The sequence below is a fragment of the Mastigoproctus giganteus genome, chromosome 9 (assembly GCF_048544385.1).
Source record: "Mastigoproctus giganteus isolate SK-2022 chromosome 9, ASM4854438v1, whole genome shotgun sequence".
Classification (NCBI taxonomy): domain Eukaryota; kingdom Metazoa; phylum Arthropoda; class Arachnida; order Uropygi; family Thelyphonidae; genus Mastigoproctus; species Mastigoproctus giganteus.
In genome coordinates this window covers 110,336,138-110,359,325 of record NC_143583.1, presented here as the reverse complement: position 1 = coordinate 110,359,325, position 23,188 = coordinate 110,336,138, and the positions used below count along the sequence as shown (strand labels likewise).

The 23,188-nt window shown below is 37.8% G+C and overlaps 1 protein-coding gene across 2 annotated transcripts in view; it reads left to right on the top strand.

Moving 5' to 3' along the window:
- The window catches only part of IleRS (Isoleucyl-tRNA synthetase), a 430,056-nt gene that overhangs the window by 365,974 nt on the left and 40,894 nt on the right, over window positions 1-23,188 (top strand). For both annotated transcript variants that reach the window (XM_090381523.1, XM_090381522.1), the window contains exons 27-28: window positions 2,366-2,461; window positions 21,749-21,925. In XM_090381523.1, coding sequence (XP_090237649.1) covers window positions 2,366-2,461; window positions 21,749-21,925 — 273 coding nt within the window. The remainder of the gene's footprint in view (window positions 1-2,365; window positions 2,462-21,748; window positions 21,926-23,188) is intronic.

Here is a 23,188-nt window from a genome sequence, read left to right as displayed (position 1 = left end):
GACTCTTTCTCTCTATTACTCATTCTTTTGTTTCCCTTGCATTATACACTAATCCCTTTCTAACATAATAAACTCCATTAGTATATCTACCTCAGAGATAATTTATCTTTCAAACTTTGCTTTCTAGTACTACCCCCTTTCATTAATTACCCTTCTATTTTACTAACAGTTCTTCTTGTTAACTTAGAATATATTTAATACATTGCTCACCTACTTCTATATTCTTCTCCAGGGAGGTTTCAGGCTTTCATCTTAGGCTCTTCAGGCTGTCATCTAGGGCTTTCCCTTTTGGTTTCTTTCATTTGCTTTCTCCTGACTCTACTTCAGATAATTTTCTGGAACTCTTGGCTGCTTAGGTCTTGGCATCCTTGATCTTCTAGACTTCCTGCTTTGACACAACTCCTCCTTTACTATGGATCCCTCAAGATGTATTTTTCTCAAAGAGGTCGTTACCTTTCCTGGTTCACTAAGCCATCTTTCATAGCTCTTTGCTTATCCTACTTAGCCTTCCCTTTTCTTTGCTACTCTTAACTATTTTCCCCCTTACTGTCTCGGGCCCTTTTGCATTCCCTACATTTCTGCACTTTCCAACTTTTTCCACTCTGTCTCTATGATCACTTTTTCAGCCACTTCTGTTCCTTCCAATCCACACTGATGACTTCCAACTTTTTCTCCATCATTTGAACCTCCTGGATACAATACTACAGAACTCTCTGCCAATCCCAATAATTCTACCTAACCTTCCCCTCTTTCCTATTTGTTAAAAAAATTAACATAACCCTTTTCCCCTGCAAACCAAGCCTTTTATTTGTAATTTTCTTGTTTATTTCCTTTTATGTCTGCCAATCGCCTCCAAAATTAGCTTTTTTCATGTTTTCACATTTGCAAAATGTTGTCTTACCAAAAAGTTGATCAGTTGAACAAAAAGTTGTCAACTTACCAAAAATGCTGATGGGATTCTTCCTCTTGCTCAAAATAATCACCTGAGAGGGCATAAATTCAAATTGAGGAAAGACAGTTGTAGGATAGATGTGCAGAAGTTTGCTTTTAGCCAGCGGGTAGTTGGTTGGTGGAACAGACTTCCATCCTTTGTTGTGGAAGTTGATAGCCTAAATAAATTTAAGGCTGAGCTGGACAGGTATTTGGAATGAACAGAGGGGTGAAATGGGAGTGTTTTTTTTTTTTTTTGGCTGATGTTGCATAAGCTTGCTTTCTTGCATCATATGCTTCTGCTAATGTCTGCCACAATGGCTCGGTCTTTTCCAACACAAATGCCAGCCTGTCGGGACTTATGTCCAGATGCTGCATACATCATATGTTTCTTAATCACCCGCATTTGTATCCCCAGGGACTCACATGATATCCAGCTCAGGACCCTGGGTGGGCTTGGCACACCCAGGGTCCTGAGCTGGATATCATCATTCTTCTATTTCTTGGTGATTTCCTTCTAATTTTGACTCTCTCTCTCTCTCTCTCTCTCTCTCTCTCTCTCTCAGGAATTTTTTTTTTTTTGGCTGGTGCAGCATAAGCTTCAGGCCTCCTTGCACCATGTAGCTAATAATAATAATAAAAAAAATAATAAAATAATTTCACTGCCCAATTGTTCTGCTTCTAGTAAACCTTTCTCACCTGTTTGCAAATGACCACTCCTTCCCTAGTACGGCCACTGTCTTTGTTTACTCTCAGTTTACTCCTTTTCTGCACATCTGCATTTATAGTACTTGTTACTTCTCTTCCATTTGACTACTATTCAATTTACACATCTATAACCTCTTATTTCTAAATCCAGTATTTTCAAATGTTAACATTTATCATATTCAAGCTAAATATTCAACCTTAATTTACCTAAATATTCAACCTAAATATTCAACCTTAATGTACCATTATATTTGTAAGATCTAAATTACACTTTCCAATTGTGTCCTCACATGCTACATTGGATAGCCCTAGTTTTTGCTAGCTGCTTCCACAACATCCTGGATTTGTTCCTACCCATTATATTTAACCAGCTTCAGGAAGAGGTGGAACTTTTTATGGGTTTTCATTTCCTCATACAGACAAACAGATAAATCTACCTTAAAATATGTACAGCTTAAAAGGTGCGAGCACCACATAGCTATAATTTCTTTGATGCTAATCTAAACTGATTAACCCATAGTTTGTCATTTATTATTATAATGTGCATACTGAAGTAGCAAATGCATTTTTCCCTACACTACCCTTAATTCTGTTCTCAGTCATTTTTTATTCAAAATTATCAACATATATCTGAAATGTTAATATTTAAATCTCTCAGTGTGATTATAATGTGAAACTGAAATAAGAGGAAAACACTTGTCTAGTATTTATTTTTAATTTATCTTAGGTTTTAGTTCTTTTGCATATCTGCCCAGATCAAAGTATGTTAGATGAAGGCGTTGCTAGAGAGGTAATCAACCGCATTCAAAAACTTAGGAAAAAGGTGAGTTTTATTTCTTCTTTATCACATAGAATATTACACACACTGATGCCAAATGTATAGTTTGCCTGAAAAAAAAAAATGAAATTCTCCATGTTTCTCTCTAAATTGCTTTCCCATCATTGACTCTTCAGACTTCTCTCCTGTAGTTAGGGTTCAGAATTTCAGAACCTTCCCATAGCAATTTTTGTTATGGGAAAGGTTCTGAATTTAGCAGCTGGATTTAGGTTTGTTCCAAACCTAAATTCAGTTGCTATTTTAATAGAATTAAGCACTAGATTAATTTTTTTCCAGGCAAACTATATACCAACACTTTCCTTTTTCACTTTCCTTCAATGACCTAAATATTGCTATCTTATAAATGAATAATAATCCATATATAAAGTAGGCTGTTTATGGCCTCACTTCCATGTAGCTCTTTGTTATATTTACACTATAAAGCTTATCATTGTTTCTGCTATGTAGTAGTAGTAGTAGTAGTGGCACATGATGCAAGAAAGCAAGTGTAGGAGCTTATGCAGCATCAGCCAAAAAAAAAAAAAAAAAAATCACACCATTCCCTCCAAATGCCTGTCCAGTTCCTCCTTAAATTTATTTAACCTATCAACTTCTACAACGACAGATCGAAGTTTGTTCCAGCAATTAACCACCCGCTGGCTAAAGGCAAATTTCCGCACATCTATTCTACATCTGTCCTTTCTTAATTTGAACTTATGTCCCCGTAGGTTGGAAATCTGAACAAGTGGAAGGATCCCATTAGAATTCAGCGTGCTCAACCCATTCAAGGCCTTATAGACCTCAATCAGATCACCGCGCAGGTGCCTAGTCTCCAGCCACTGCAATTTGCAGAACTTAAGCCTCTCTTGGTAAGAGAATCCCTTCATTCCCCTCACCAATCGTGTTGCTCTTCTCTGTACACGCTCAAGCAAATCTACATCCTTCCTAAAATGAGGCCTCCAGACCTGTACGCAGTACTCAAGGCGTGGCCTGACCATTGCCTTATACAGAGGGACAATCACCTCCTTTTCCCTGCTAGCAAAATTCCTATATATCATTGACAAAACCCCATGACCCGCCCTAGCAGCCTGTCTGCACTGCTCAGAAAACTTCATATCTGACTGCACAATTACTCCCAGGTCTTTTTCATTTTCTACCACCTTAAGTGTAGTACCACACAGTTGGTACGTTTCTCTGGGGTTACGTCTACCCATATGCAGTACTTTGCATTTGTCAAGGTTGAACTTCAGTTGCCACTTCTTAGCCCATCTGCCCAAATTATCTAGATCCTGTTGCAGTAGCACACTGCCATTACTGTCATTAACAACCCTGCCAACCTTTGTGTCATCTGCAAACTTCGACATTAAGCCTGATATACCTTCATCAATATCATTGATAAATACACAAAACAACAGTGGACCCAACACCGAACCCTGTGGGACTCCACTAATAACATTAGTCCACGAAGAGCAGCACCCATTGATTACCACCCTCTGTCTTCTCCCACTTAACCATCCTTTTATCCATTGTAGCAACTTACCCTTAATACCATTCTGCTCCAATTTGTACAGTAGTCTTCCATGCGCAACAGTGTCAAAAGCTTTCCTGAAATCCAAGTATATGATATCAAAATTATTTTTTGCATCCAGTTCCTTTGTGACCACATCATAATAACCAATCAAATTTGTCAGACAAGACTTTCCCTTAACAAACCCATGCTGTGTTTGAATTATTGCTGCAGTCTTGTCTAGATGATCCTGCAATGCATCTTTAACCAGCGACTCCATTATTTTACCCGGAACAGAAGTTAAACTAACTGGTCTGTAATTACTCGTGTCACCCTTCGATCCACCTTTGTGAATTGGGGACACATTTGCACATCTCCAGTCCGTGGGAACCTCCCCTGAGTCCAAGGATGCTCTCATAATTATGGCTAAGGGTTTGCTTAGTTGCTTTGCCGCCTCCTTTAAAATAACTGGATAGATCCCATCCACCCCAGGTGCCTTTCTTATGTTTAACTTCAACAATTTCTCCTCCACTTTGCTCTCAGTTATTACAAAATCATTAAGCACACTGCTACAATTTGATAACCTTCTTCCATTTTCAAATTGTAATAATTCCTCACGTGTGAATGTAGATGCAAAATACTCATTCAGTTTGTTTGCTATCTGAGCAGGATCATCAACAGTCGAACCATCGATGTCAAGTGGACCAATCATATTCATCCCCTTCCTTTTAGAGTTTATATAAGTAAAGAAATCCTTGCTGTTTTTCTTAGCATCTTTTGCCAAAGATTTCTCGTAATCCGCCTTCGCCTGCCAAACCTCCTTTGTGACCTGATTACAGACTAGCTTATATCTGCCACAGGCTTCTGCGTCACCTGATAATTTATATGCATCCCATGCATTTTTCTTCTCTGTCACGAGTCTCATTAGTTCATTTGATAACCATTTAGGCCTAAACCTTGAACGATATTTCTTAATTGGTATATAAAGTCTAGTCGCTTCCACGATTAATTCTTTGAATGCTTCCCACTTAGAATTTACTGTTTGTAACATCGTCAGTTGATCCCACTGTACAGAATTTAAAAACTGTCTGAGACCACTGTACTCCCCTTTACGGAAGCAAAAACCCTTTCCTTTACCCCTGACGGTAGTTACCTCTTTGAGTAAATCCCACTTCAGCACACTGTGATCACTGCCACCTAGTGGTTCCTTTATCTGCAAAATCTTAATACACGAATGATCACTGCTGATAACCAGATCAAGAGTGTTACTTTCTCTGGTTGCCTCTCGAACATGCTGCTGCAGAAAACAATCATCCAATAACTCCACAAAAGTCTGACTAGTGTGTGAGTGACCAATCCACAAGTTCCAGTCAATATCTGGGAAGTTAAAATCCCCCATTATAAGACATTCTGATTTACTGGCCCACTCTATTTCTCTGTACAATTGTTCATTGTACTCATTCAAGTCATTAGGCCTATAACACACTCCTACTCTTATTTTTCCTTTCGCAGTGCTTATCTCACACCAAACTGACTCAACAGAGCACTGTTCATCTATATTAACTGGGTGCACTTCCTTTGATTTTATGTTTTTCTTAATTAACAGCATAACACCCCCTCCCTTTCTGTCCTGTCTATCCTTTCTGTACACATTGTACGCCCCAAATTCCAGTTCTGCATTCCTTATATCTTTGTGACACCACGTCTCTGCTATCCCAACAATATCCGCCTTTGATGCCTTGACCAACACTTCAAATTCATCAAATTTATTTACTATACTTCTAGCATTGGTATACATGCAAGCATACATGCTCCTATGCCTATTCCATGATGACTGCCATCCGTCCCTGAAACCCCCCAACACCCCTCGCTCCAGGTCGCTTCTTATTCTAATAGAAGTTGTGCAAGAATCACCTTCACCTCTGCCTGCGGTTACTGTTAAACTATTAGTCTTTGTATCCCCCCAAACTAGCAGTTTTCCGACCCACCTAACACTGCCTCGATAGCATCAGCAAATATTCTTGCACCCTTTCTATTTAAGTGTATCCCATCCCTGTAGAAGCAATCTCTCCTGTTAACAAGTACAGTCCAGGCTGAAAAAAATTCTACCCCTTGAGCCTTGCACAATCTTTCCAGGGCCGAATTGATCGACAAGGCTCTCATCATATACTCCCTCCTATCGTGTCTGGGCAGAATTGCAGACACTTTCAAATTCAACCCTATTTCACGGCTTTTTTTCAACAGTGACCTGTACTTGTTGAGTAATTCCGCCGGTCTCCTACTCTTAATATCATTAGTGCCAATGTGTACAACTATATCACCTTTTGTGCCCTTGAAAGATGATATCCGCTCTACAACGTCATCAACCTTTGCCCCTGGCAGACATACCCTGGTCCTGTTCCACCTATCCTTTTTACAAAATATATTCCCCGTCTCCCTGACAATAGAGTCACCAACAATAACTAGTTCCTTTGGGACCAGCGCATTCTGCTTTGGAGATTGCTGCTGTGTTGCCTGATGCCCAGGAGCGAGCTCTGGCGTTGAGTTGGGCAGCTGAGAGCCTGATGGGCCCCTCAATTTAGATCTTTCGAGGGCATCCACCCTGTCCTTCAAACTCTCATATAGGCCCATAACAACGCTGAGTTGTCGCCTGATTTCCTTACACTCCTTACATCGCATACACACAAAGACATCCCCCATGGCAATATCATGTTCCGTTCCAGAGAGTTCGGCAAACATTTCACAAGTTGCACATTTTTTTAGGCTGTGATGCGTTGGAGAATTGCCCCCCTCAGTTCTCCCCCGATTCACAGCACTCCTGCCACTTTGTGCCCGTTGCTTTGCTGCTCTAGTCTGGGGCATGGTAGTTTAAATTAATAAAATCAATAAATTAAATATCAATAGTATTTGAATAGAAACTATTAAATAGAAACAGTGAAGGGTATTACTATATAATTATGCGTTAGTGCTACCTAGCTACCTCAGTTAAAAAATTTGAATTCCCTACCACTATATCCAAAAACAATGGCTACAAAATGGAACGAAATAACGGTTTTACCTATCGTAAGTAAAATCCACAAAAACTCTTTATCTAAATTAAAAATAAAAAATAACCAGCTTAACTATAACTATATGACTACGTATTAAGTACAATATAAAATAACAATCATGTAAATAAAAGGCAAACACTTATCGTTTTTGCGGAGCCTGTAACTGTCAGCTGTAACTTTTAAAGAGATTCGGCAACTGCATACTTGTGTTTGTTGAATTTCTCCCTTGTGTTGATCTAACAAATTGTATTAATTAGTACTGTTAAATTGCCATATTCTCTCTTAACTCTGTTCAATATTTTTATTTTATTATGTTTATTACAAGAGAAGCAGAATATTTGAAGGAGTATAGCTGCAAATAGTGGTCAACTGGTCTTCAAAAGGCAAATGATGCACAGTAATAAAAAAAAATGGCAACTGATTGAAATTTTTGGCTGAAGTAAAATATTTTGACATGTAATAAAACAGGTGTTTGTAAAGTAAATTGAGTGGACAGAAATCTTGAGATACCCACCTAGTAACGGGTAGGCCCACTTATCGCCCGGATAAGGGCAGTTACATGCCGAGGCATTGAGTCCACTAGTTCATGAAACCGTTCCACGGGTACTTCCATTCATGCTTGCTGCACTGCTGTCCATAATTCCATTGCATTCCTGGGTGGAGTATTCAAAGATTCAGTGCTCATGTCCGGTGAACGGGGTGGCCATTCCATGGTGGTAAAATCAGCGGAATGCTCTTCGAACTATGTTCTAGTCACCACGGCTCTGTGGGGAGGCACATTGTCCTGCTGGAAGAGTCCATTGCCCTGTGGGTGCACAATGATCATGAAGGGATACAGATGGTCTGCAAGGATGGGCACGTAACCTGGACCGTTCAGAGATGCATCTAGACATACCAGAGGTCCCAACGTGTGCCAGTTGAACATGCTCCATTCCATTACAGACCATCCACCTGCCTGAACAGTTCCTTGTTGACATGACAGGTGCATAGCTTCATGCGGTTTCCACCAGATACACAACCTCCCATCTCCAATCACCCAAGGTCCATTGTTCTTTTGCCCATTTGAGGTGTACAGTCTTGTGTTGGTGTTAGCAATGGGACTCTGGTGGGTCGACAGCTTCCATAACCTCTTGCAGCTAATGATCGCCTGATGGTCTTGGTGGATACGTTTCTGGCACATCCCTCGTTGAAGTCAGCAGTGATTTGTGCCACTGTCACTCTTCGGTTGGCTTAAACAGTGCAAGACAGGCGTCGACGGCCATGTTCATCCACCATTTTTCTCCGCCCACAGCGCTGTCCACATAGAGATGTTATTCTGGAAATGGCATATTTCCAGGGATGGTGCAATAAGTCGGTTAACTCACAATATTTATTCACACTGACAGCGAATTACCATCTACATGAATGCAGTATACCTATATACCTGCCAAGTGGTGGGTTCTTCCACTAGCGAGAGGGGTGACTGTGTTGCGTTGCCCACGAACCAAGTATCCCTTGAATTCTGTCCTTTCAGTGTAATGCAATCTATATATTTTCTGAAAATACATTTAATTTTATTTTTCCATAGCCAAGTGGTCTGGCACAAGGATGCTTTGAGTGACTGTGGTTCAGTCCTGCGTGATTATTAAATACATTACTTTTTCTTGTATTCTGTCTTGCAAACCTCTGACAATGTCGCTGTCCTTGAGTATAAACAGAAAATTTATTTAATGGTTTATGTAGAACTTGTGTGCATTAATTTTGGTAGTGTTTGTTGATGGAAAAATTGCAGTATAAGAAAGATTTTCATTGTGTAATTTAGTCAATAAATGAATTTCTTCATTGTCTTTAGTTCCTTCAGTGTTCTCACACATCTCTGCAGTAGCTATAGAGGTTAATGCATTTTTTTTTTTTTTTTTTTTTTTTTTTTCCAGTTGTACTATAGATTCAGTAACACATCATCATTTGTCGGAAGCTGCTGCAGTTGTTTGTGTTAAATTTAAAAAAAAAACCCTGGTTGTAGAATACTGTTGTCAAAATGGATAGAAGTTTCAATAGTAAGGGAGATTTCTAGATTATAACATTTAAGTAAAAGAGGGAAAAAACCAATATTGAGATTGCAAAAATTGTTGGTATGCATAAAAATATTGTTTGCCAACAGCTAGCTAAGATTTGTGAAATCATAAGTATCAGAGGATAAATGTGGTATAAAAATGAAATCTTCGATGAGGGCTGGTAACTCTTTGTACTACTAATATTACTATTTTCATTTCAAGAAAATGGCAGAAAACATCAGGTACATCAATGTTTATTAAATAGCAGTGTATGGACCATTAAGAAACACCAACAGTGAAGACTAGAGCAGTGATACAGTGCTCTGTTCAATGACGAGACAAAAGTCAGTATAGGTGGAAATGTTTGTTGTTATATGGTATTCTAAAAGGCAAGTGAAGCACTGGATCCAGCTCATACCACTAGAACCTTCAAGTTCGCAATAAGTAATGAGATATTTTTCACTCATTGTTATTGATTATATCCATGTTTTTGAAACTGCTGTTACTGCGGTAACCTACAAAGCACTGTTGGAAAAGGTGATGATGCCATTAGGAAGGATGTGTTTGATGAACTCCATATGTTATCAAGATGACTCAGCATGATGCAGTGCTAATCAAAGGTTTCATATAAGCACAAGAAATTTAAAAGAAAGTTCTTCAAGAGGAGTGTTTCCATTTATAGTGGGTTTCCTCAGCCTACAAGTTATTTTTTGGTAGGAATTTTTTCCCGCCATAAAGTGTGATTCAAGCTGTCTTGGTCGGTTAAGCCTCGGGCTGTCATGCACTCCCGTACTCCATCCATCCATGTCCTCCTATGTCGTCTTCCTCCTCCTCCCAGGAAGTATCCATTCCAGGATAGCCTTTGGATATCTGGTTTCTTGCATCTGTTTTACGTGTCCATACCATGTTAAATGCTTTTCTTTAATAGTGTATATATTGTCAATAATATTCTTTTTCACTTCCATTTTCTCTCTTATGTCTTCATTCCATTTTCTGTCTCTTCTAGAAGTTCTTGCTGAGCATCTCCAAAAATCCATTTCTGTGGAGAGCAATTTGTTTTCCACTCGCCTATTCAACGTCCAGGTTTCCACTCCATACAATAGAAGACTTTGTACAATCGTTTGAAATATAAGTTTCTTTGTTTTATTTAGGGTATTTCTTTGTTTTATTTAGGTTATTTCTGCTCCATAGAACAGAATTTAACATGCCAATAACCTTTCTGCCATCTGCAATTCTCTTATTGATCTCTGCTTGAGATGATCCATCACTTTGTAAGATTGATCCCAAATATTTGAATTTATTGACTTGTTTGATTTTAAAACCTGCAATATTTAGAATGTGTCCTGATCTGAAGACAACATTTCAGTCCGGCTAAAATTGATTTTTAGACCCCATTGTTTATATTCCTCAAACAATTGACAACATGTATAGTCTGCATCTTCTAAGTCTTGCACTATCACCACCTGATCATCTGCAAAAAGTAAATTGTGAATATAGGTGTTCTTATTAATCAGCATTCCCATTTTATTGCATTTATTTGACCAGGATCTTAGGCAGATGTCAATATAAATTTTGAAAAGTGTTGGTGACATGCAACAGCCTTGTAATAAGCCTTTTGAAATGTGGAATTCAGATGACAAAGCTGATCCCACTTTAATTCTGCATCTATTATTCCTGTAAATTGTCTTAATAATGTTAATCAGTTGTCCATCAGTATTTGCCTCTTTCAGTGCTTCCCATAAGTTTTCTTGGAACACTGTCATATGCCTTTTCAAGGTCAATGAAAATCATAAAGATTTATTTTCCTTTCGATTGGCATTTTTCAAGGATCTGTCGTACTGTTGAGATATGGTCTATACATGACCTCCTGGCTGAAAAACCACTTTGTTCTTCTGACACCTCGATTCAGGCTTCTAAATGGTTCCTGATCCATTTTCCAAGAATCTTTAACAGCAGGTTCAGGATGCATATTCCTCTGTAATTTGAAAAGCTTTTCCGATTGCCCATCTTATAAATTGGTGTGATATATCCTGTTATCATTTCTTTCGGTATTTCTTCTCCTCTCAGTATACCATTTAACAGTTTTTGTATCAGAACAGCCACTCCTCTTCCTCCATATTTCAGAAGGTTCCATATAAACTCCTCCAGGTCCAGGTGATTTGCCATTCCTTCCTTCCTTCCTTTAGCAAGAATTCCACTTCCCTAACAGAAACTTTTAAGCCCAAGTTTTCTACACTGAAATCCTCCACCAACTTGAGCTCTTCCCAGTCTTCTTTTAAAAGTCCTTCATAGTACTTCATCCAGTCTTTCAAAGGTATTAATTGCAAACCAGTGTTGTGTTTATTCTGTTTTCTCAAATCTTTAAGGATCTTCCACAATTCCACTGATCGCTTGAAGCCCAATTTGCTATTAATAGTTGTGCATTTCCTTTCCCATTCTTCATTTTTTGCTTTTGCTACCAACTGATTGGCTATTTTCTTCTTTTCAACATAAATTTTCCTATATATTCATCATTCCTATCACCCAGCCATTTCTGATATGCAAGTTTCTCTTCCTCTACAGCAGCTCTTACTTTCTCTGTAATCCAGGTCTTTTTTGGTCCTTTGGCTCTTCTTTTTTGACTAGGATTTCATGAGCTATTTTTTTTTTACAATATATTTTTTAAATATTTGTAGATTTCTTCAGTATTACCGTTTATCTCTATGTTGATTGCAGCATCCAATCTCTAGGTGAAGTTGTTTCTAATGCTGTTGTCCTGAAGTAGTTCAACGTGAAATTGAAGTTGGGGGAGGAAAATCCAAGTATCAGAGTCCATTTCGTTGAGGCCAATATGAACATCTGGCACTGTTATATATATTAGAATACTGCAACATTAAGTAGAATCCATGTACAGAAGTTATCCAGATAAATCCTGAATGTAAAAATTCCCCTAATTTAATTTTTTGGTCAATTTGTTACTATTAAATTTTTCATTGAAAAACATTTCCCAAGTTAATGTGTATATACTTTACATAAACATGTTATGATTTAGGTGATTGATAGAATCTCTTAAAGTACCATAAAAGAATTAGACTAATGGGAGAAATAGCATAAAGGCTTAATTTTTAGTACTCACCTCAATTAATTTGCTTAGTTATATGATGTAAAAGTGGAATAGGATTAAAACTAATTAAGAATTTTGGTTAAAATTAATAAATAGAGACGGAAACATTAAAATATCTGTGATTAAAAGTAGCCTGGGTGGAAGAAGTGCACATTTATTCCTGGTTGTCTTGTATAAAATATTAAAGTGATCAAGTGATAAACATGTTATACATCATAAGAAAGTAAATATACTTGCAGGAAATATATAGATTGCATTACTTTTCACCTGTGTGATTATCTCAAAATATCTTATTTTGCCAAACACTGCTTTGTTATTAATTTTTTCTTAACATGTATATCACATATTGATATGTCACTAGTTGAAGGTCTAACAGTTTTAATTGTCCAGTTTCTCAAAACTTTTTGTAGTTCTGATTAACTACAATTGAATGCAGTAGATTGGAAGTTTTTGAAACATTTGTGCAGCAGCTGACAACTGTTAAAAATGCAGGCAATGTGAAAATTCACAAAATGAATAGCTATAATCCAAATGAAAAGTAATGGTGATTCGAGTTTGTTGTTGTTCACTAAAATGTTACTGTTATTGTACTTCAGATATGTCTTATCCTTCATTTAAATCTTTGACTAGTTGCTTGTAAAAATTAACACTTGTAATAAAACAAGATTAGAGGATTTTTGATATGCTACTAAAGTTTTTGCTTCCTCAATTTGTGAAAAACATGAAACATCAAGTTTAAAAGATAACTGACATGCAAGTTAATGCAAATGCATCATTTCTGCACACAGCCAACTACTAAATAACTAGGAATTGGCATCATCTATTTCGCAACCTGAAGCTTATAGCCCTAAAGTGCTCTATGAGTTTAAAGTTAAATACACATGAATTCTTTGTGTATTTTGCTTTTAAACAGAAGCACCAGCATAAGCATTTATATAGTGACACTAAAGTGTACCTACCCACACTAACATTGAGATATGCTTTGATAATTTAGTAGTATAGTCTCATACACAGAGTTCATTATTGCACCATGCCTTTTCATAGGAACAAGCAGAAGACAACAAACATAATGCCTACTTTAATAGGAACACATATCAATCATGAACACAGGCAGGTTTCCTATAAAAATTAAACGGAAACAACATTAATAGTATTATACAAGGGCTGCTCAATAAAGAATGATCATTTTTTTTTTATTTTTTTCACAACGTACCTGTATTAATCATCTATATTTTGATGGTCCTTTTGAAAGTAGTCCACGCTTAATGAAATGCACTTAGTCAAACATTCCTGCCATTCTTCAAAAACACGATGGAAGCCTATTTTTTGACATTCATTTGGGAATCATCTCCGATGTTCTTTACAACTTCTTCTGATGACTGGAAACGTTTTCCTTTCATCTCCTTCTTGGAACCTGGCTTGCAAACACGTGTCATATGCAAATGGTCATGGAGAATATCATGCATGCTTCCTATTGATTTTCTCAATATCTCTGCCAGTTGCCTTATTATTATGCAGCAGTCTTCTCTCACGATTACAGAAGCAGTGTGTATGGTGATAGCAGTGATTGGAACTCCAGGACTGCCGATTTTTGTGATTGAATCATGTCCATTTTTAAACATCCCAAACCATCTGTGAACTATGCTATATGGAAGTGTAAATTCACCATAAGCATCTTTTAACATTTCATAGGCTTTAGCTGATGTTTTCTTGAGGCAGAAACAAAATTTGTTACGTTGCAGCAAACTGTATTGTAACACATTAGTTTTTATTGTGTCACAAAAGTTCATCATGGAGTTAGGAGAAACCCCCAGGGCCACAAACACTGAGCACTATACACTATAGTCCATTAATTTATACACACAAATTTAACTTTATACTTTTATAATTTGATATTTATCCTTTTTTATTTACCTTCTTGACATAACCTATGAATAATCTACTTTGTATTTATAGGTTATCAAACATACTTATTACTGTTTTTATTTTGACTTAGTGCATTTTGGCTGAAGTTGTCAGTATACCATTAAAAATTAAATCAGTCAGTCAATTTAACTCTTGGTCCTTGAGGTTGTTGCAGACATTCTCTCAGATATGCCAGACAAGCTGTACTTGCTACCCGGGAGTCTAAAATGTTGATGGAACTGATATTCGGGTGACACTCAAGTCAAGTGAACCCAATTTCGGTGATGTCCGGAGGGTCTGTGACAGCCAAATCTTCTGCTTGCACCTTCACGATGATGGGACTGTTAGTAATCCTAGGTATAACCCCATGCGCAAGTACACTGTGGGTGACCCATGTGTGAACCAACGTAATCAGGGGTTGAGGTGTGGTGCTGACACCACATGGGGGAATGCCACCCCACTGTGCTACCAGGCAATACTAGGTAGTAGATGACTCTCATCAACCGGTGCAACACCACTTTGCTTATTGGAGGCTTGAAGTAGTGGAATTCATGTTTAGTCTCCAGCTAAGTTCCGGTTAAGCTTTCCCCATCTCTTCCAGCATGCAGTATGACTGATGACTTTTGAGGTTATGATAGACATCATAGCGGGATCCAACATTCCTTAAATTTCAAGGGTACAGCTCTAAAACGGTGTTCGCAGGCCAGCCGCTAGTTAGTACACTGTACTGAACCTATTGGTAACTCTCTAGGAGGCTTCCAGATCAGCTAGTGTATAATCTTGCTATCTCTACTCTGCCGGATAATGACTGGAGGGAGTCCGAGTAGTGTGTATCTGGTGGGGGGGGGCATTGTTGAAGCCACATTATATCAAAGATTTGGGTATAGTCTTACCGTGTGTGCAGTATATCAAAAATTTCATTACTTCATAGAGCATGTCCTCCCCCACTTTTCCTTACTGTTGAATACACCATGAATTGTCAAACTAATAGAGTAAGCTTATCTGCAAAAAGATCAAAACCTCCCAAACACTTCCTAGTTCATCTCACAAATATACGTGGTCTCAGTTCTAATCTCAACGATGTCCATTTCCACTTGCACTCTGCCAAACCCCACGTACTTTTTCTGACAGAATCTCAGTTATTGATTGATTCAACTACTGCTCATCTCAGTTGCCCAAATTATTCGCTGTATGATCCTTTTCGCATTAAATGTGGTACTTGTGCATATGTCCATTCCGATATTCCCTGTCAGAGACTTGGTAATTTGGAATCTCCTCTTTTCGATCTTCTTTGGCTTAAAATCTCTCTACCTCATTCTATCAAATTCATCTGTTGCACTACCATTCTCCCAACTCCACTAATCACCTGGAGCTCTTTGACTTCCAATCTTTGCAATTTGACTTGCTCCAGAACAACTCTCCTGACAGTGAGGTAATCTTCCTTGGTAATTTTAATGTTCACAACTCCAGCTGGCTTCCGTTTTCTAGTCACACCGACCCTGCTGGTTGAGATGCTGGGGCTTTTGCAATTACTAATGACCTCACACAGATTGTTTATTTACCTACCAGAATACTGGACAATCCTAACCATACAGCCACCACGCTTGATCTTTTTCTCACAAACAGCCCTAAGTACACAGTCGAAGTGAGTGGTCCTTCAGGCACCTCAGATCACAACTTGGTGATTGTCTCTTCTCTAATGGAGCCTTTATCTCATGACTGTTCCCAACCTCATGTTGTTTGGCATTACGAGAATGCAAAATGGGATGACCAGTGAGATTTCTTTTCCTTGGTCGGATTACTGTTTCCGAACTTCTGATGTCTACGTTTGCTCAGATCATGTCAGTGAAATTATTCTTGTAGGAATGGAATCCTTTATTCCACACTCCACTTTAAAATCTCATCCTTTATCTAAACTTTGGTTTTCCAATAAATGTGCTAAGGCTGTTCAAGAGAAGAACGTTGCATATCGTAAATGGCTTATTTCCAATTCTTCAGTTTCATTTTCTGCCTACACCAAAGCTTGCAACAATTGTAAAGCAGTTATTAATCAGTCCAAACTAGATTTTGAACAGGCTGAGTCAAAAACTTGCTTCTTGCCCTAATAGTAGCCGATCTTTCTGGTCTCTTGCCAAAGCTATTGGCCACAACTTTTGCCCATCTCTGCTCCAATCTCTGTCAAAACCAGATGGTTCTGTTGTCATTTCAGCCAAGGATAAAGCTGACCTGCTAGCATCCAATTTTTCTTCCAACCCATGTATTAATGATCTTGGTAAAACACCTTCCACCATTCCCAACATGCTCCATTCAGTGCCTTCTGTGGTCTTCTGTCAAATGGATGTCAGAAGAATTTTGACAAAACTTGATGCTCAGGAAGCTCCAGGTCCTGATGGTATTTCTCCACTTGTTCCCAACACCTGTGCTCCTGAACTTACTCATGTTCTTTGCCACCTTTTTTCACTTATTCCAAGGGTGTTTTTTTCTTCTGCTTGGAAATTTGCTCATATCCAACCAGTTCCTAAAAAACGTCACAAATCCCTCCCATCCAGTTATTGTCCCATTGCAGTTACTTCTACTCTTTCTAAAGTAATGAAGAAATCAATTAACCATCAACTCTTAAACTATCTTAGAAACTTTCCGTCTGATCAACGATTGCCAGTATGGATTCCGTCAGTGTCGATCCACTGGTGATATTCTGGCTTATGTTACCCATTTATGGACTAATTCAGTAGAAAGGTTTGGTTAAACACAAGTAGTTGCTCTTCATATCTCAAAGGCTTTCGATCGTGTTTAGCATAAAGGTCTTCTTAACAAACTTTCATCTTATGGTTTGCCATCTATTTTTTGTAATTGGTTATCCAGTTTTCTCTTTGACCGCTCACTGAGGGTAATGGTAGATGGCTCTTTGTCTTCTAACTTCTCCACTAATGCCGGTGTACCCCAAGGTTCAGTTCTTTCCCCCACTCTTTTCCTCTTGTATATTAATGACCTTCTTCCGTTGACTGGAAATCCTATCCATAGTTTTATCGATGATAGCACATTGCATTCCACTTTCCAGTTTGAGAAACCTTGCCCTGCTCAATCAGCTTCAACTTCTTGAATATTCCCTACCAATTCCTTAAATATCGATCTCCAGGTAAGTGTCCAGTGGAGCAAAGACAACTTAGTTGAATTCAATCCTAAATCTCAGTCTTGTCTTATATCTCGCAAAAAAGGATTCTTCTGCCTATGCTTATCTTTTATGACACTCCAATTTCTAGGCAAGATGATATATCTCTTTTGGAAATTACCCCGACTTCTAATCTCTCTTGGCACAAGCACATTACAAATATTGCTTCCTCTGCATCTAAAAAACTTGGTTTTCTCTTTCACTCTCGGCGTTACTTTTCTTCCAACAGCTGTTCACGCTGTACAAATCGAAAATCTGCCCTACCATGGAATATTGTTCCCACAACTGGGGCGGTGCCCCCGAAACCTCTCTCAGGCTTCTAGATTCCATTCAGAAGAGGGCAGTTAGGTTAATTAATGACTCATCTCTACTAGAATCTCTGCACTTGCTGTCTCATAGACGTACTGTTTCTTCTGCATGCCTCTTCTACAGATACTTCCATGGGCAGTGTTCTTCTGAATTGGCTTCTATAATTCCTGCTCTTTCTTTCTTTCTTTCTTTCAAAACAGTCCGAACACGTGCCACCAGCAGCCAACATCCATTTACTGTCCAACTTCAAATTCACAAAACCAACTTTTCACCTTCCTCGTTTATTCATTCAGCTGCCGTTTTCTGGAACAACCTTCTTTCATACGTATTTCCTGAAAATTACAGTCTACAGACGTTCAAGTTTAATGTCAACAAATATTTTCTTTAGTCTTCTCAATCTTCAACCCAAGCACGGTACTAAGTACTATAGACTCTAATACCTCTCGTGTTCTTCTGCTGTTTTTTTCTAACATACAGTAGCTGTAATTTCTGCTTTGTTTTACTAAAATGTAACTTTAAAATGAATAATGAATAATAAAAAAAAGAATATACCTCCTACAAAAGTAAATATATTTGTACAGAGATTAATGATCTGAAAGTGTAGTTTTTTTTTAAAAAATACAGTAACATAAAATTTAACAAACTGAATATTCAGAAATAGTGTAGCAGATTTAATTCGACTTATTGTTAATTTTCCAGTATTAATATAAAAATTTAATTTTAGATTTAATTTTTTTTAATTAAAATTAAAAAAAATGTAATTTGATTTCTGATTGCACTAAAGTTGAAAACAATGAAATGTGACACTGTTTACCAGACAAGTGGCTTGCTTATGACAATTGATATCCAAGCAATATGCTCTGATATCCCAACAATATCTGCCTTTGATGTCTTGACTAATTTGACATCAAATTAATGAAGACATCAAAGGCAGATATTGTTGGGATATCAGAGGCATGGTGTCACACAGATATTAGGAATGCAGAATTGGAATTTGGGGAGTACAATGTGTACAGAAAGGATAGACAGGATAGGAAGGGAGGAGGAGGAGGTGATATGCTGTTAATTAAGAAAAACATAAAATCAAAAGAAGTGCATCCAGTTGATATAGATGAACAGTGCACTATTGAGTCAGTTTGGTGTGTCATAAGCACTGCGAAAACAAAAATAACAGTAGGAGTGTGTTATAGGCCTAATGATTTGAATGAGTACAGTGAACAATTGTACAGAGAAATAGAATGGACCAGTAAATCAGAATGTCTTATAATGGGGGATTTTAAATTCCCAGATACTGACTGGAACTTGTGGGTGGGTCACTTGCACACTAGTAAGATTTTTTTGGATTTATTGGATGAGTGTTTTCTGCAGCAGCATATTCGAGAGGCAACTAGAGAGGGCAACTAGAGGCTGATAACCAGATCAAGAGAATACTCTTGATCTGGTTATCAGCAGTGTTCATTCGTGTATTACGAATTTGCAGATAAAGGAACCACTAAGTAGCAGTGATCACATTGTACTGATGTGGGATTTACTTAAAGATATAATTACCATCAAGGATAAAGGAAAGGGTTTTTGCTTCCGTAAAGGTGAGTACAGTGGTCGCAGTGGGATCAACTGATGGTGTTACCAACAGCAAATTCTAAGTGGGACGCATTCAAGGAATTAATCGTGGAAGCTACTAAAAGTTTCATACCTATTAAGAAATATTGTTCAAGGTTTAGGCCTAAATGGTTGTCAAATGAACTAATGAGACTTGTGGCAGAGAAGAAAATGCATGGGATGCATATAAATTATCAGGCAACACAGAAGCCTATGGCAGATATAAGCTAGTCTTAATCAAGTCACAAAGGAGGTTAGAGAGGCGAAGGCAGATTACGAGAAATCTTTGGCAAAGGATGCTAAGAAAAACAGCAAGGATTTCTTTTCTTATATAAACACTAAAAGGAAGGGGATGAATCTGATTGGTGCACTTGATATCAGTGGTTCGACTGTTGATGATCCTATTCAGATAGCGGCACCTCCGTAGCCAGGTGGGAAGGAGCAGCAGTGCGTAGCACACGCTCCTTGATTATACCGGGGTTCGAGCCCGTCACCACCAAATACGGAGGGTGCGGAAAGGTCAGGGAATGACCACCGCATATCCCGGAGCAATATGGCCTTAGTTGCTAATGCTCCTAAAAAAAAAAACCAAATAACAAATAACAAAAAAATATTCAGATAGCAAACAAACTGAATGAGTATTTTGCATCTACATTCACACATGAGGAGTTATTAAGGTTTGAAAATGCCAGAAGGTTATAAAATTGTAGCAGGGTACTTAATGATCTTGTAATAACTGAGAACAAAGTGGAGGAGAAATTGTTGAAGTTAAACATAAGAAAGGCGTGGTGTGGACAGAATCTATCCAGTTATATTAAAGGAGGCGGCAAAGCAACTAAGCAAACCCTTAGCCATAATTAGGAGAGCATTCCTGGATTCAGGGGAAGTCCCCACGGACTGAAGATGTGCAAATGTATCCCCAATTCACAAAGGGGGATCGAAGGGTGACACGAGTAATTACAGACCAGTTAGTTTAATTTCTGTTCCGGGTAAAATAATGGAGTCACTGGTTAAAGATGCATTGCAGGATCATCTAGACAAGACTGCAGCAATAATTCAGACACTGCATGGGTTTGTTAAGGGAAAGTCTTGTCTGACAAATTTGATTGGTTATTATGATGTGATTACAAAGGAACTGGATGCAAAAAATAATTTTGATATCATATATTTGGATTTCAGGAAAGCTTTTGACACTGTTACGTATGGAAGACTACTGTACAAATTGGAGCAGAATGGTATTAAGGGTAGATTGCTACAATGGATAAAAGGATGATTGAGTGGGAGAAGACAGTGGGTGGTAACCAACGTGCGCTGCTCTTCATGGACTGATGTTATTAGTGGAGTCCCACAGGGTCCACTGTTGTTTTGTATATTTATCAATGATATTGATGAAAGTATATCAAGCTTAGTGTCGAAGTTTGCAGATGATACAAAGGTTGGCAGGGTTGTTAGTCAGTAATGGCAGTGTGTTACTGCAACAGGATCTAGAAAATTTGAGCAGATGGGCTGAGAAGTGGCAACTGAAGTTTAACCTTGACAAATGCAAAGTACTGCATATGGGTAGAAGTAACCCCAGAGAAACGTACTGACTCTGTGGTACTAAACTTAAGGTGGTAGAAAACGAAAAAGACCTGGAAGTAATTGTGCAGTCTGATATGAAGTTTTCTGAGCAATGCAGACAGGCTGCCAGGGCAGGTCACGGGGTTTTGTCAATGATATATATAGGAATTTTGCTAGCAGGGAAAAGGAGGTGATTGTCCCTCTGTATAAGGTAATGGTCAGGCCATGCCTTGAGTACTGCGTACAGGTCTGGAGGCTTCATTTTAGGAAGGATGTAGATTTGCTTGAGCGTGTACAGAGAAAGGCAACAAGATTGGTGAGGGGAATGAAGGGATTCTGTTACCAAGAGAGGCTTAAGTTCTGCAAATTGCAGTGGCTGGAGACTATGCACCTGCGCAGTGATCTGATTGAGGTGTAATCAGATCACCGCGCAGGCCTTGAATGTGTTGAGCATGCTGAATTCTGATGGGATTCTTCCACTTGTTCAGATTACGAACCTAAGGGGGCATAAATTCAAATTAAGGAAAGACAGCTGTAGAATAGATGTGTGGAAATATGCCTTTAGCCAGCAGGTGGTTAATTGCTGGAACAAACTTTCATCTGGTTGTGGAAGTTGATAGGTTAAGTAAATTTAATGAGGAACTGGGCAAACATTTAGAGGGAATGGTTGTGTGAATTTTTCTTTTTTTTTTTTTTTTTTTGGCTGATGCTGCAAAATCTCATACACTTGCTATCTTGCATCACATGCCACTACTACTACTATTACTAATTGTTTCTAAAGCCTTGAAATTGTGAAAATAAGTTTTTTTTATTCTGATTGGTCTCTCTCTCTGTCAAAATATAAACCATCAGGAAACAATTTAGTCATGTACCATCCATTTTTTATATATATATATATATGAAAAGGTGCCATTATATTATACTATTGCATATTGTAAGAAAAGAAGACAGGGAGAGAATTTCAATTATAGTTTACTACTTAATATAACAACTTATAAAGTTTAAAAAATTAAATAATTTTTTGTTAATATAATTTTGTATAATACTATTTTTTATAGGCTCACCTTCTTCCTTCAGATGCTGTAAAGATTTATGTTTCTGTTGAACCACCAGGACATTATTTAGAAAGTGTTGTCAAGAGCCATGCAGGTTTTATAGAGAATATCTTGAAAGTTCCTTTCTTTAATCAATCATTTCTCCTTGATACACATGTGATAATACAAGAGTCTTGTGAGGTTAGCTAGACTTGTTAAAATCCAAATATAGTTTAAGTGAACAAGATTAATATGTAAAACCTCAAATTCAGCACATTGTGAAAAATGTATTATTAGGAAGAAAGAAAAAAAGGAATATACTGAGATATACTGCATCTCAATAATTTACAATAACTGTCAAAGTTATTTATAATAACTTTGACAGTTATTAACAACCCTCATACTGTATAAACAATCATCTAGAGGCCAGATGGCCTCTAGATGATTGTTTATACAGTATGAGGGTTGTTTGATAGATTTCTAACTTAACATAGAAGGAGGTATTATCTGATTTTGATTTTCCAGTTTTTCCAGTAATTTTCCAGATTTATGATTTCACTTTTGTAATCACTTTCTTAAAAGGTCCTGAAAGGAATGTGCTACCATCTCATCATTTCAGCCAAATTTCCTTCCAGAGAAGTTTTTTTTTTTTTTTTTTTTTTCAGTTTTGAGAATAGGTAGAAATCAGGGGTAGGCAGCCATGGCAACTGCTGATGCGAGAACAGGTGCATTGTCTTGGGAAAAAAACACACCTATTCAGCTTTTCTTGATTGCATCTCATAATTTAGTTACTAAGTTAATATACTATTGTCTGCTTATTTTTTGTCCCTTTGGAAGATGAATTATTGTTATGCCATTTGAATCCCAGAAGACAAACAGATGCCATGGCTTTTTCTGCCAATGAGACCAGCTTTGGAGTGATGAATCAGTACTTCCATAGTTTCGTATCTGGCAAGAAAGTTTCAGGTTCTGCTTGATAATGAGCAGAAAGTTTCCTTGAAGTTTAGAATCAAAGAGTTTTTGATCAGATGTCAAAAGGTGTAAGAACCATCATGCAGAAACATTTGTCACCTGTACTTCATTTGACAGAACATTTTTCTGCCAAATGAACTGTGTGACAAAGATTAAATATTATAACAGTTGCTTCCAGTCACTCATCTTGTCATTAACTTTTGGTGAACTCGGAGTGGTTTCCGAAGTTGACTCCACTGTGCTGTTTGTCTTATGTGCTAGTTCTACCATGTTTAAATTGAGTCACTCAATTTTTGTCATCTGCATATAATTAGACAGATTCTCCCACTATTGTTGTTTGTTGGATTTATTGGTGCAAGGGCTACTAAGGCCATAATGCACCTATTATAGTCTTATTTGGTACTCTCCTACTGTGTTTAGCATGTCATCTTGAATATTTTCCTCAATAACCCCTTGTTGTAAAGACACTTTATTACTGCTTGATGTTCAATT